Source organism: Spea bombifrons, chromosome 3 (genome assembly GCF_027358695.1).
Source record: "Spea bombifrons isolate aSpeBom1 chromosome 3, aSpeBom1.2.pri, whole genome shotgun sequence".
NCBI classification, from domain to species: Eukaryota; Metazoa; Chordata; class Amphibia; order Anura; family Pelobatidae; genus Spea; species Spea bombifrons.
The window spans coordinates 119,247,804-119,263,448 of record NC_071089.1 but is presented as its reverse complement, the minus strand read 5'-3'; the positions used below and the strand labels follow the sequence as shown (position 1 = coordinate 119,263,448).

The 15,645-nt window shown below is 44.8% G+C and overlaps 1 protein-coding gene across 1 annotated transcript; it reads left to right on the top strand.

The window, feature by feature from the left end:
• Positions 1–2,839: 2,839 nt before the first annotated feature.
• Positions 2,840–10,843, top strand: FAM166C (family with sequence similarity 166 member C). The gene is made up of 4 exons (XM_053459707.1): positions 2,840–3,028; positions 8,985–9,258; positions 10,282–10,394; positions 10,679–10,843. Exons 1-4 carry the CDS (start codon positions 2,955–2,957, stop codon positions 10,683–10,685), a joined length of 468 nt encoding a protein of 155 aa, XP_053315682.1. The 5' UTR covers positions 2,840–2,954; the 3' UTR covers positions 10,686–10,843.
• Positions 10,844–15,645: the final 4,802 nt, after the last annotated feature.

The window sequence follows — 15,645 nt, the reverse complement described above, 5'->3', positions numbered from 1 at the left end:
GAAGAATTCGGTGAACTTCCGCTGCACTCATCGCGCAGGCTGCCGACGCTTCTTCTGAAGACGTCCCGCGGGGCTCTCTCTTCTAAGCACGCGACGGAGCCACAAGTCACCGGCAATCAACCCAGTTTCCTTTACAGGCGGTTTAACCATTTCATCACCAGAGGACACGGCTTTCTCTAGATATCAGCCCCTTGGCTGTCACGGCAGCTTTAGCCCTGCTATGTAGATTAAAATGTCCGGTTTCACCATCTAATTACTATTATTACTATTATGAATACTATTACTATTATTATTACTATTATTATTAATACTATTATTATTACTATTACTATTATTAATACTACTATTATTACTATTATTATTAATACTATTATTATCACTATTACTATTATTACTATTATTAATACTATTATTATTATTATTACTATTATTATTAATACTATTATTATCACTATTACTATTATTACTATTATTATTAATACTATTATTATCACTATTACTATTATTACTATTATTAATACTATTATTATTATTATTATTATTAATACTATTATTATCACTATTACTATTATTACTATTATTAATACTATTATTATTATTATTACTATTATTATTAATACTATTATTATCACTATTACTATTATTACTATTATTAATACTATTATTATTATTATTATTACTATTATTATTAATACTATTATTATCACTATTACTATTATTACTATTATTAATACTATTATTATTATTATTATTAGTGTTATCTTTATTACTATTATTACATTTTGCTTACATTTCGATTCTCGTAAAGATTCAGAATATAAATGCTTTATTGGCCGTTTCTCCTGCTGTAAAGACTGAAGCCTTAAGATTCAGGAGCCATATGCCTACCCCATGCCTTCCACTTATGCTGGGAGGCCCTTCCACTTATCCACTACCCTCTCAGTAAAGTAAAATTCACTTCCATTCTATCTAAGCCTCTGATGCTGATGTTAGATTGCGGCGTCTAGCGTTTTGCCTCCTGTGCCTGCTGTCCTTTATGTATTTAAACGTTTCTATCTTATCTCCCCTCTGTTGCAGACAGAGATCGGCCCCCCGGCTGCCGCCCACCAATTGTCCTCCCAAGAAGCCGACTTGGGCTCTTTAGCCGTGAATGACGGACGTTCCCCGGGCCCCGCTCGCACTCTCTGTTATTCTGTCAGCTATTATACTTCTCTCCCTGCTCTCCTCTCTTTCTCCCGACCTCATCACTCGTCTCTTTTCACCGTTTACCGTCTCTGTGTGCAGCTGCCTCCCAAATCGCTTTTTTTTGTCCTCCCCGTCAAAACCATGAATGGCCGTCACTGTTCCAGAATGCAGAAAACCATTTATATCCTTACCGGGGAAGAAAATGAACTGAGATATCTGGCTTTTCAAGCATTTGATTGTTGAATGCATTCTGAGAGTGTGCGTGTGAAAGAATGTACGTTAAAATATAATACTATAAACGGAAATTGGTTATTTCTTCCAAAACGGAGAATTAATTTAAAAGAATAAAGGGAATAAAGTCCTATTTATTCCATCTGTATGTTTTCTCTTCTAGAATGTGCGTGTATATATATATATAAAAACTAATGGATAGCACTTAGAATGTACGTTAACCAAAATAACAAAAAAATAGGGCTTTATTCCACTTATTCTTTTAAATTAATTTGTTATTTTGGATCACGTACATTCTAACTGCTGTCCATTACTTTCTATATATATATATATATATATATATACGCACATTCTAAAATGTGCTCTAGAAAACGTACAGATGGAATAAAGAGGGCTTTATTCCATTTATTCTTTCAAATTAATTTGTTATTTTGGATCACGTACATTCTAAGATCAATCCATTACTTATATATATATATATATATATATATACACACACGCACATTCTAGAAGAGAAAACGTACAGATGGAATAAAAAGGGCTTTATTCCATTTATTCTTTCAAATTAATTTGTTATTTTGGATCACGTACATTCTAAGATCAATCCATTACTTATATATATATATATATATATATATACACACACGCACATTCTAGAAGAGAAAACGTACAGATGGAATAAATAGGGCTTTATTAAATTTCAAATTAATTTGTTATTTTGGATCAAGTACATTCTAAGATCTATCCATTACTTCCTATGTATATACACGCACATTCTAGAAGAGAAAACGTACAGATGGAATACGCAGATGACAAGCCCACCTGAGATTTTACTAATTACCGGTATGTTGTGACTTAAAGAAAAAAACGCCGCTGATTCCTTATTGCAATTATGGTATATTAGAGCGTCTTGGAGTCTAAAAATAACTGAACCAATAAAAAAAACATTCCGTGACACACACAAACAATCTTTTCTCCAGACATTTTCACTTGTGAGAATATAATTGGTTCTTTCACTGCAGCGGAGTGCTACTTCTGTGGGCTAAGTGCAAGCGGCCCGCGCTCTCTGCGCAACAAATTGTCCCTACCCATGGGGTCCTGTGTTTGCCCCGACCCTCCTATTCCAGTCCAAAGATACTGCAAGGTTTCCGGGCACCGTCCCACGGCCCCCGTCCCACGGCCCCCGTCAGGCAGCGGAGATCTTCTGATCTCTCCTGACCGACCTACCGTGCTGTGAGATTGACAGAGCGGCTTAGGACTGACCCATGTAAATCAGGACAGTTGGGAAGTATGTCCCAGTAGTTGCTAGGAGTGATCAGACTGTGATGCAGGGGGTTGTTTGGCAGCGGGGAGCGGTCCCGGGGCCGGGGGTAGTTGGGAGTGTTTTGTTGCCTGGTTTCGCACCCTTTGTTTGCCTCTCTCCAGGGACACGGCGTCCAGGCTTGGGCGGCAGAGCGGGGCAGCCATTGTTTTCCGGGGCTCTTCTCCCTGCTGCTGACGGCTTGGATTTCCCTGCAGGTCACGTTACGGGAGGGCAGATGGCGACCAGGAGCGCCGGCACTCTCATCACTCACAGCAATGCCACGTACATCCCACCTGCCCTGATGCCCGGGTAAGCTGCAGCAACGGGGGATGGGAGAGACATTTAAATACATAAAGGGGTTAATAAAGTGCAGGAGGGGAGTTTATTCCAAAGGAGGAGAAAAATTACAACAAGAGACCGGAATCTAACACTAGAGGATCAGAGGCTGAGATGGAACGGAAGGAAGTTTTACTTTACTGAGTGGGTGGTAGATAAGTGGAACAGCCTCCCAGCAGAGGTGGTAGAGGGTAATACAGTGAGGCTATTAAACATGCATGGGAGAGACACACGGCTCCTGATTAAGGTTTGAGTCTTATTATTGCGCTCGGTTAGTAAATACTGCAAAGCAGTCGGATGCGTTTTAAAGCTGCTGTCCCCCTTAAACACATTGATTGCCCTCTCTAGTGTGTTCCGCTGTCATTTTATTCTACCGTCTGAAGATTGTGTCGCTTAAAAACCACAACAAAGGCGAGTTGTTTCCAGTTTCTATGGCAACAACCTATGAATGCCTACCTTTATATCACATGACAATTAAGTGTTCCCTGTAAAAATTAGGAAACAAATTAGTAGATGATGAAAGAGCCCCAGGAATGATGTCACCGACGTGCAGTTTAGTTTATAAATGGCTGCTGTCTCTCCAGACACACCTGGAGGGCTTGGTGGTCAGTAGGGCCCCGTGGCGTGCGGCCACCGGCCTCGGAGTATATTCAAGAAAAACCTCAATACCCCCTTCTTCAGAGAAGCCACTAATACCCCCCCCCACACACCCTCTCCCCTTCTACATACCCTATGTCTCCCCTCACCCCATTCCCTCTAGACTGTAAGCTCTTACGAGCCGGGCCCTTTCTACCTGATGTATCGGCTTCTGTCAGACTATTTGAACGTAGGGACTGTAAGAAGCACAGCGGGAATTGTTGGTGCTATATAAATAAAATAAACTATAATAATATATAATAATAATATCAAATAATATCAACATAACAATAATAATAAATAATAATATATAATAATATAGTTAATAATAATAATGATAATATATAATAATATAGTTAATAATAATAATAATTATAATAATAAATAATATATAATAATATAGGTAATAATAATGATAACATAGTTAATAATATATTATAGTAATAATAATAATAATAATAACCACCAGTAGAGAATTATTCTCTTGTAATTCCACCTTTGGCCACCGGAGGCACCAGTCCAGAGCTAATTGTCAGCCCGGCCCTTGGGCAGTTTCTGTAACGTGTTTTATAGATCTATTCTTCTATTCTTACGCGTTGCGTTCTGTAATTTCACGTCTTTTATCAACTGTGAATAAATACAAGATTTCTGTGCCACCTCTGAGAGAGTGGTAGATATGTGGAACAGCCTCCCAGCAGAAGTGGTGGAGGTAATACACACACACACAAATAATACATACACACACACACATATAAATACACTCATTCATACACAGACACACAAATAATACGCACACATTCACACACATACATAATTACACAGACACACAAATAATACACACACATTCACACACATACATAATTACACAGACACACAAATAATACGCACACACATACACACAGTACTTGCCGCATCCGCCACGATCCGATTGGGCGCCACAACGAGCGGCCCTCATCCTCCAGACCCCGCGCTCCGAGAGGTGATGTCATTTCCAGGTGCGTAGCGTCAGTGAGGGAGGATGATGGGCGGATGTCGCGGGACCCGATTGGATCGCTGCTTCGTGGGACGGGTGAGAGGCATCGGCCCCTCGGAACGCCGGAGTACTGGAGCAATCGCTCCGAAGACACTTTGGGATTTGGTTTATCGTTTATACTTTTTTTTAGCAAAGCACTAAATGTTTCATTTTGCGGAACCACGACCAAATCGTCCTTTTTTCATTTTGGACTGCCCCCAAAACTTAAGGACTGTTGTCAGCTATGAGTTTAGGTGTGGGTGTTGGGAGCTTAGGTACACCGCATGCACTCACTTATTTAAACCCAGCGATTACTCCGCGTGCCGTTAATTCATTGAGTGCCATTGAGCTGCCGGTCGGGGTGTCCAGTTCCAGGGCAGGAGCGCAGATACACGGCTTACACGGGTCACGGGTCACGTGTTATATGATCTAATGGCAGCCTGCAGGTAACCGGCTGGCCCTCGTGGAGAGACCCGGAGCTGAGTTATAATTACCGGGCCAGATAGCGAAGCGCGTCGTCCCCTCCCGCGGAGCCCACAGTCCGGTTCTTGCGGCTTAAGCCGGGAGCATTTTCAGCTGGGTGGGGTTACGGTGCAGGGATCAGGGACTGTGACATCACAGGTGCCCCCCCACTATAGAACACCCCCTCTCCCAATAAAATAATGCAAAAAAGTCTAAAACAGACAGATTTCTGTAAAAAAAAAAAAACTTTTTTTTGGAACACAACCCCACAGAATCCTAATGAGAGTGATGGGAGTTGTACCCCAAAACAATGGGTGCAAAAAGGGTGCCGCAATGATGGGATTTAACCCCTTCTTATCTATGACTACCCTGCAGGGTTTTGAGTACTGTGACCTACATGGGCTGTGTGTGCAATCTCCATTCATCCATACATAGGTTTTGGGAGCCTCCGAGGTCTCTTCTTGAGATGGAGAAGATTTTGTATGACATTTTTATACTTTAATACCTTTTTTTAAACCCTCTTCAGTGCGTTTCATTTGGTCATCTCCTACCCGCCGGCCACACAGAGCGCATTTCCTGATCCGGAATGGAAAAAAAAAAAAGCCCTTTTCTTGGTGAATAAATTTTTCATCAGGACGGTTATAGAATCCGCTTCTCAGCGGAGGCCGGATAATCTTACCAGCTCACCTAACGGGCCATTGTTTTTAAATAGCGGTTTAACTGCGTGGGTTATTAAACCTATGAGTATGCGCGGCGTGAGCGTGGCATGACGTGGCTTCTGGGGAAGAATAAGTTCTGATAAAAGACATTAAAGGGGTCTTTAGGAGAAGATAGATAGGATAGGGGCTTTAACCCTTTGCACACCTGGGGGGTTTCTCTTGGGAGACTGGGCCAATATTGCTAGTTTTGAAACATAAAAGCGCTTGTTACTGGCGACACCCAGTGGCTGTTTGTGGAACTGCAAGTAAACACTGAAAAAGCTTCATTGAGTGGCACAAGGTCTTCAGATAAGGGCAATTGCCCCTGTGCCCTTTTGCCACCCCTCCCCCTTGCTTTCCATCGTTGGTCTATCCTTAAGGGTGACACTGAAAACCTTTGTCCATTATAGACCATTCTCTCTATAACTCTACCCCCAATATTTCAATATTGTCACCTATGGTCACCTATCCGGGGGGGTATGGGGCAGGGGCAATTCCAGCAGTGAAAGGGGAGTGGGCAGGGCCGGGTGAAGCTACCCACATGCCTTACCTGAAGTGCTCAGATTTAAAGCGTCACCAGGGGGCCACGTTTCTGATTTGTCCTACAGCACCACAGACCGCCGTTGGGTTTTACAGCTTCCGGGGCCGGTCCGGGGAGATCCGAAGATCTCCTCAACCAGCCCACGAAAAACCAGGGGCACTGGGACATCTACGGGGGCAATGCTTGCAAATCAGGACTGTCCTGTGAAAACCCGGGACACTTGGGAGGTACACCAACAGGTAGCCAAGGGCTAGTGACTACACTAAAAAGCCAGTCCATCCCATTGACCATGGAAAGCCGCCCGAGATACTGCGCTGACGTGAAATTAACGAAGAAACAAACTAAGAATCAATTAAACGCTAATTACAGCGCAAGCCTCGGGTGATATCGTCGCCTCGGATACGGCGGGATAAACAATTCCGCTTCCTCGGTTAAAACAATTATTGTTTCGTTTAGAAAGGGATTCAACCGAGACATGAACGACACGCGGGGGGTTCTGTAATTAAACAAAATTTTAAAAAAATTCTCAGAATAACATGAAGGAAGTTTTATGATATTGGATTTATAGTTTAATAAATAAAATATTCAGTGTTACTGAAGAGAAAAAAATCTCCCCCCTCTGCCCCTTCTCACTGCCTTCCCCCCTCTGCCCCTTCCCACTATCTACCTTACGCCCCTTCTCACTGCGCCCCCTGCCCCTTCTCCTTATCGACCCCCTCTCCCTATGCGTACTTACCTCGTTGCCGGAGTCCTGCGGTGGGAGCAGGAGGCGTCCGTCTTCCCGATCTGCCGCGGTGAGTGCTTCACAGCTGAGTGCCGGCATGATTTCCGGCCCTCAGCATGAAACGCCGGCACCGCGACGGAGAAACAGAGAGTGAGGGGCGCCGAGCGGTTGCTGAAAACTTCACGAGCGACTGCTCGGCGCCCCTTTTTTTTTTTTAACTTTATTTAACATCCTCCATGTTAAATAAAGTTAAAAAGACTTTATTTAACATGGAGGATGTTAAATAAAGTTAACCCCCCCCCGATGTTTTAATTTAAGTCCCGGGCAGGCACCCCTGTTGCCATGGCGCCCTGTGCGGCCGCACGGGTCGCACACCCCTAAGGCCGGCCCTGTATACAACAAGCCCCAGTATGGGGTAATGGGTGTGTGGGTATGGAGGTTGGATATGGGGTCAGGGATGTACAGAACAGAAAGGAGAGGGTACATGAGGAACGCACAGAATAGAGGGCCCTGTGTTTGTGTATACTCACTGAAAACATATTGAGGGTAACATTTGGGGCACTGCCACCCAGCAGAAGTGGTAGAGGGTAATACAGTGAGGGTATTAAACATGCATGGGATAGACATACGGCTCCTGAATCTAAGACGAGACCAACGACTGATTAAGGTTTGAGTCTTTACAGCAGGAGGAACGGGGAGACTAGACGGGGGCCGGATGGGGCTGATGGGCGGCAGAGTCTATGTTTCTATGTAGACGAATTTTGAAATCTTGTTACAGAGCCGTCACTAGAGCTCTATGCACCCGAGGCAGGGTCAAAGCTCCTGCCCCACTCTGGAAGCAGACGAGGGAACCGGGGCATTAGCAGCTCAACGGCACCCGTAACCGTGCAGCGCCCTGGGCGGCTGGCCCTCTTGCCCCCTTGAAGTTATGCCCCTGCTTCATTTTGTGTGTCCAAAGTTCTACTTTGATGACACGGCAAAGGATTCTAGAGAAGGGGCAAGGGCAATAACCGATTTAATGTAATCTATGTAAGGGTTAAACGTATTTCTAACATCTTTGTGCAGCTCACTATCTCCCCCTAGCGGTCACATGGAGACATATAATAATAATACCGGTAATATAATACTATAATAATAATGATAATAATATAATAATAATAATATAATAATGATAATAATATAATAATGATAATAATAATATTGATAATAATAATAATATAATAATGATAATAATAATATAATATGACAGACTAGTTGCCATAGGCAATCTATCTGTCCCTAACACAGGACTTTGTATGTGGCGACCGCAAAAATAAATTCAATTTCCCGGACCAGGAGAGAAGCGGGGGGGGGGGCGGGTTCCTCCATCATTATCGTTGAGACATTAAGAGGTTTGATAGTTGGGTCGCACCACGTCCAAGAGCATCTCACGGAGACCATCTCTTCAGGTCAAAGGGGCAATAAAGATTGAACGACAACTTACAAAGCAGCCATGAAATAGGGTATGGAATGATGTCTTCGGGAACATGGTGGGGCGCAATAAGGGGACACCTCAGACCACCTCACCTGAGAAGGACCAAAAACTTGGGGTCAGAGTCTGGAACAGAGAATTCATCTTCTACATTCTAGAATCAGGAAGCTTGTTATTCCTATATCTGTTCCGTCTTAACGACATGGAATGCTGCAATCCCTGTAGTTGTTGTCTTTTGATGTCCCCTCTTCTTTTCTTTCTTGCCCCTTGAGTTCTATTATTAACGAACCTTGCTTGGATACGTTGCAACAATATGTCCTAAAGTGGTCAAAATTAGTAAAAACCATCAGTTCTGATTAAATTCATGGTGATTTTTATTGGGCAGGTATCGCGGACACGTTCCCACCCAGCACTTCACCTACGGAGATACGTACGGGAACACCACGGCGCGGTGCTTTCAGGATTTCAGATCTTCGGCTTTGAGCAGCAGCCAGGGCCCTTATTCTAAGGGTGGCCAGTTCCCCACAAGCCACTCCAACGACCCCGCGCTGGTCATAGGCAACCGGTCCAGAGGTCGGGACCGAAGCCTGTACAGCCCAAGCTGCTCTAGATACAACGTGGACTTTGACAGAACCGAAGAACTCAAGAACTTTAGAAAGGTCAGTATCTAGAACAGACGTTCCATATCTCATACCCCCCCCAAGGGGTGAAACTGCGAAAGCAGCCATTTCTCTGACATAACGCGTCCAAGAGTATGACCTCATAATTCATGGACCCTCAGGTACTGGGTGTCTTAAGACGAGACCAAGCAGGAAAACCGTGCAGACCAGACGGGCCGAGTGGTCTCCTTATCCTTAGTTTTCTATGCTGTAGGACGTTGTAGTAAACCCTAGGAGGACACGTCATATCAAAATTAGCATAGAACATTGATTGTTTTATGCAAATTTAATAAGTACGCTCATTTGCATATATAGACAGCGGCGATGATATCCCCCACAATCCTTTGCATATTGTATAGTGGAGATCCATCTCTGTAGGTCAGAGGATGATAAATTCCCATTCCATTGAGTATCTTCACGGTTCTTCTCATGTGACCATCGTGGTGTTGGACGTTCTTTTCCGCACCATAACTCTGTTACCATTCCCAGGAACTGCCGCTATCACCACACGCACCCAAAATCCCCACTCGTTATTTTTGAACTTATCTAATATTTTTAATTTGGTATTACCCTCCCCATTGTCTCCTTCCCCGAAGACCTGTCGGTCAGCGCCCTACCCACCCTCCGCCATGCTGAGCGCCAGGATATTGCGTAATATCCCCACAAGATGCACGGGCCGTGCGAAGGAAGCTCACTATGGAGACACAGCGCTCTGTCGGCCCAAGGATACGTGGTGCGTCGGAGAGCCTGATCACCCAATACCACCGGCCCCCTGGGGGGCTCAGCTAATTATTGGACTCTGGCAGCCGGCCTCAGAAAGGAAGAAACCATTAGACGGAACTGCTTTACTGAGTTTTTAGAAGGCGCGCGGAGCAGGGCAGCAGACGTCTCGCTCGCCCACTCACTGTCTTGGGGGGATTTCTCCAGCCATGGTTATGGCCATCGTTGGAAGCCTCAGTAACCTCGGGCAGAAGCCTCGCTCCTCCTTTAATGCCTCTGGCCTCCTTATTTATTTTTTGGTAGGTCGCTGAAGAACATCGTGACCATTATCGGGATAAAACCGGCACCTATCACCAGGTGGCGCACTTCATCCTCCCCGTGAAGAACGAGGAGATCGACCCGCTCCCTCAGCCAAGGTGAGAAGGATCCCGGTGACCTCCTCCAATATAGAGGATGATAGTGTGGAGATGTAATCCGGTCTAGGGCGGCAGGTCTGGTGGGGGGCAGCAGCCTCTCAGCTGCATAACGGGGAGCCAATTGCCCTCTTTGGTGGCCGGGCTCCCTGTAGGGCAAATGTTCAATGTGCTCCATTTAGAGAGTAGACCCCTTTGTTCCAACGCATCATATGCTGCTTTGATAATAAAGGGTTAATGCATAATATATAATATTAACCATTTTTTTTCTTATTTTTTTTCTCCAGGTTTTAAGAGCCCTGAATGATGTATATTTTAAGCCCAACGGGGGTACAAGAAGCCCGGATTCCTCCACCCCTGGTTTCCTCGCCACAACTACAGACCCTGAGCAGGCCTAAAAAACCTTTAAAAAATCTATATTAATAAAATAAAATATAAAGCGATCTTCCAAGCTCTGGGCTTCAGGGGAATCATTCACACTCTGTGACTTGGGATTCTGCTGGGCGGCTGTTCCACTTACCTACCACCCTCTCAGTTATCTGTAATAATTCGTGAAGCAGGTTCATCATAACTCACAACTACTAGAAGTAGAAAGAAAACCAGGAAGGGGAGAATGTATGAAGTAAGAGGGCCAAAGGATAAGATGTAAAGCAGGGAAGGTTTATTTCACTGAGAGGGTGGTAGATAAGTGGAACATCCTCCCGGCAGAAGTGGTAGAGGGTAATACAGTGAGGGGATTAAACATGCATGGGGTAGACATACGGCTCCTGAATCTAAGAGGAGACCAACGACTGATTAAGGTTTGAGTCGTTACAGCAGGAAACGGGCGACCAGACGGGGGCCGGATGGGGCCGATCTGCCAGTCCACTTCACTGTTTTGCAGTGGCTGTATATATGAGTGGAGGGACTGTAGAGAAGCCATTTTTATTTCTCATTGATAAATATTGGTGCCTATGATGTGCCAGTGTGTGCCTGCCCAGACCCAGTGCCCTGCTGCTACTACTGCTGCTGCTGCTGCTGCACCTCTTTGTCCACCCTTACTCTGGGGGAACCTTTTTTAAAAAATGTCTATAATGAAGGTCCAGAAGGGGTCGGATCTCTCCCCTTTGGAAGCGGCCCCCGAATGTCGTTCTGAATGGAAAAAGGGCCCCGAAGGGCCGGGAAACGGAAGAAACTTCGGTCGGAAGCGATTTAGCTTCTAAATGTTTCTAAATGGCTCCTCCGCCAGTCCCGTTTCTATAAACACAGGCTGAAAGCCCATCTATCTACCCCCTTCTGACGCGCGTCCCAAGATTTCTTTAAATCCCTTACTGTGCTTTCCTGCACCACTTCCACTGGAAGTATGTTCCAGGTATCTACTACCCCTTATGTAAGGTAGATTTTCTCGTGTTGCCCTTCTGCCACTTCTCTTTTTATATCGGAGCAGTCTTTCGTCTCAAACTAAATATAGGAACCCAGAACCTTGTAGCGGATCAGCCGCATTGGGTACAATTCCCAGGCTATGCCTGATTATTCCTCCCCGTAAGGTTATCTCTCCCCTGTTGTTGATTGGTTATAAGCAGGGATGGGGATAACGAGACGGCTCTGGCCCTTTAAGGCAGGCGACCGTTTTGTGTATTTGGTCATTTGTTACCTTGAAAATTACCCCGGTGTCTTAACCTTTAACAATCGGGAATGGATTATCTCTCGGGGCCGCAGCCAATCACCATGCGGGACAACATCCGGCCCTCGGGGGTCACAGAGCTCACACCATCGGGAGAATCAGATTATTATTGCGCAGGTTGGACTTTATTAATGGTGAGAGCGGAGCCAGCAGGATGGACCTCGGGGGAGGGGTCCCTGGTGGCCTGAGACAAACCCCCGCTCATCCTAAAGGATCTCATCCGAGGAAACTGCAGCTTCCCTGCCTACGGAAGAAGAAACAGAATCACAAATCATTAACAAAGAATTAAGTTGTAAACTCCGAGGACCAGGGCCGCCTTGGGGTTATTACTGTATACAGCGCTGGGGGTTATATTACTGTATATAGCGCTGGGGGTTATATTACTGTATACAGCGCTGGGGGTTATATTACTGTATACAGCGCTGGGGGTTATATTACTGTATACAGCGCTGGGGGTTATATTACTGTATACAGCACTGGGGGGTTATATTACTGTATACAGCGCTGGGGGTTATATTACTGTATACAGTGCTGGGGGGTTATATTACTGTATACAGCGCTGGGGGTTATATTACTGTATACAGCGCTGGGGGTTATATTACTGTATATAGCGCTGGGGGTTATATTACTGTATACAGCGCTGGGGGTTATATTACTGTATACAGCGCTGGGGGTTATATTACTGTATACAGCGCTGGGGGTTATATTACTGTATACAGCGCTGGGGGGTTATATTACTGTATACAGCGCTGGGGGTTATATTACTGTATACAGCGCTGGGGGGTTATTACTGTATACAGCGCTGGGGGTTATATTACTGTATACAGCGCTGGGGGTTATATTACTGTATACAGCGCTGGGGGTTATATTACTGTATACAGCGCTGGGGGTTATATTACTGTATACAGCGCTGGGGGGTTATATTACTGTATACAGTGCTGGGGGTTATATTACTGTATACAGCGCTGGAGGTTATATTACTGTATACAGTGCTGGGGGTTATATTACTGTATACAGCGCTGGGGGGTTATTACTGTATACAGCGCTGGAGGTTATATTACTGTATACAGTGCTGGGGGTTATATTACTGTATACAGTGCTGGGGGGTTATATTACTGTATACAGCGCTGGGGGTTATATTACTGTATACAGTGCTGGGGGGTTATATTACTGTATACAGCGCTGGGGGGTTATATTACTGTATACAGCGCTGGGGGTTATATTACTGTATACAGCGCTGGGGGGTTATATTACTGTATACAGCGCTGGGGGTTATATTACTGTATACAGCGCTGGGGGGGTTATATTACTGTATACAGCGCTGGGGGGTTATATTACTGTATACAGCGCTGGGGGTTATATTACTGTATACAGCGCTGGGGGTTATATTACTGTATACAGCCCTGGGGGGTTATATTACTGTATACAGCATTGGGGGTTATATTACTGTATACAGCGCTGGGGGTTATATTACTGTATACAGCGCTGGGGGGTTATATTACTGTATACAGCGCTGGGGGTTATATTACTGTATACAGTGCTGGGGGTTATATTACTGTATACAGCGCTGGGGGGTTATATTACTGTATACAGCGCTGGGGGGTTATATTACTGTATACAGCGCTGGGGGTTATATTACTGTATACAGTGCTGGGGGTTATATTACTGTATACAGTGCTGGGGGGTTATATTACTGTATACAGCGCTGGAGGTTATATTACTGTATACAGTGCTGGGGGTTATATTACTGTATACAGCGCTGGGGGGTTATTACTGTATACAGCGCTGGAGGTTATATTACTGTATACAGTGCTGGGGGTTATATTACTGTATACAGTGCTGGGGGGTTATATTACTGTATACAGCGCTGGGGGTTATATTACTGTATACAGTGCTGGGGGGTTATATTACTGTATACAGCGCTGGGGGGTTATATTACTGTATACAGCGCTGGGGGTTATATTACTGTATACAGCGCTGGGGGGTTATATTACTGTATACAGCGCTGGGGGTTATATTACTGTATACAGCGCTGGGGGGGTTATATTACTGTATACAGCGCTGGGGGGTTATATTACTGTATACAGCGCTGGGGGTTATATTACTGTATACAGCGCTGGGGGTTATATTACTGTATACAGCCCTGGGGGGTTATATTACTGTATACAGCATTGGGGGTTATATTACTGTATACAGCGCTGGGGGTTATATTACTGTATACAGCGCTGGGGGGTTATATTACTGTATACAGCGCTGGGGGTTATATTACTGTATACAGTGCTGGGGGTTATATTACTGTATACAGCGCTGGGGGGTTATATTACTGTATACAGCGCTGGGGGGTTATATTACTGTATACAGCGCTGGGGGGTTATATTACTGTATACAGTGCTGGGGGTTATATTACTGTATACAGCGCTGGGGGTTATGTTACTGTATACAGCGCTGGGGGGTTATATTACTGTATACAGCGCTGGGGGTTATATTACTGTATACAGCACTGGGGGGTTATATTACTGTATACAGCGCTGGGGGGTTATATTACTGTATACAGTGCTGGGGGGTTATATTACTGTATACAGTGCTGGGGGTTATATTACTGTATACAGCGCTGGGGATTATATTACTGTATACAGCGCTGGGGGTTATATTACTGTATACAGTGCTGGGGGTTATATTACTGTATACAGCGCTGGGGGTTATATTACTGTATACAGCGTTGGGGGGGTTATATTACTGTATACAGCGTTGGGGTTATATTACTGTATACAGCACTGGGGGGGTTATATTACTGTATACAGCGCTGGGGGGGTTATATTACTGTATACAGCGCTGGGGTTATATTACTGTATACAGCGCTGGGGGTTATATTACTGTATACAGCGCTGGGGGGTATATTACTGTATACAGCGCTGGGGGTTATATTACTGTATACAGCACTGGGGGTTATATTACTGTATACAGCGCTGGGGGTTATATTACTGTATACAGCGCTGGGGGGTTATATTACTGTATACAGCGCTGGGGGTTATATTACTGTATACAGCGCTGGGGGGTTATATTACTGTATACAGCGCTGGGGGTTATATTACTGTATACAGCGTTGGGGGGGTATATTACTGTATACAGCGCTGGGGCTTATATTACTGTATACAGCGCTGGGGGGTTATATTACTGTATACAGCGCTGGGGGTTATATTACTGTATACAGCGCTGGGGGGGTTATATTACTGTATACAGCACTGGGGGTTATATTACTGTATACAGCGCTGGGGGGTTATATTACTGTATACAGTGCTGGGGGGTTATATTACTGTATACAGCGCTGGGGGGTATTTGACTCCTATTGCCCGCATACCTGTCTCTCATCCTCCGGCCGTCTGGTTCCGGCAGCAGGTGGTGGCCCCCAGGCGTGGCCCTGCGGTGCTCCAGTGGCCGCTTGCTGTCGGGAGGAGGCTGGGGGGTCTCGGTCTCTGCGCCGCGCGGCGTTTCTGTCGGATAAAGTTGTGTGAATTTGTCACTTTTTCCAAAATCTTACATTTTAGGCTTTATATACTAAACAAGTCATTTGGGATCCAATAAGAAACGCAT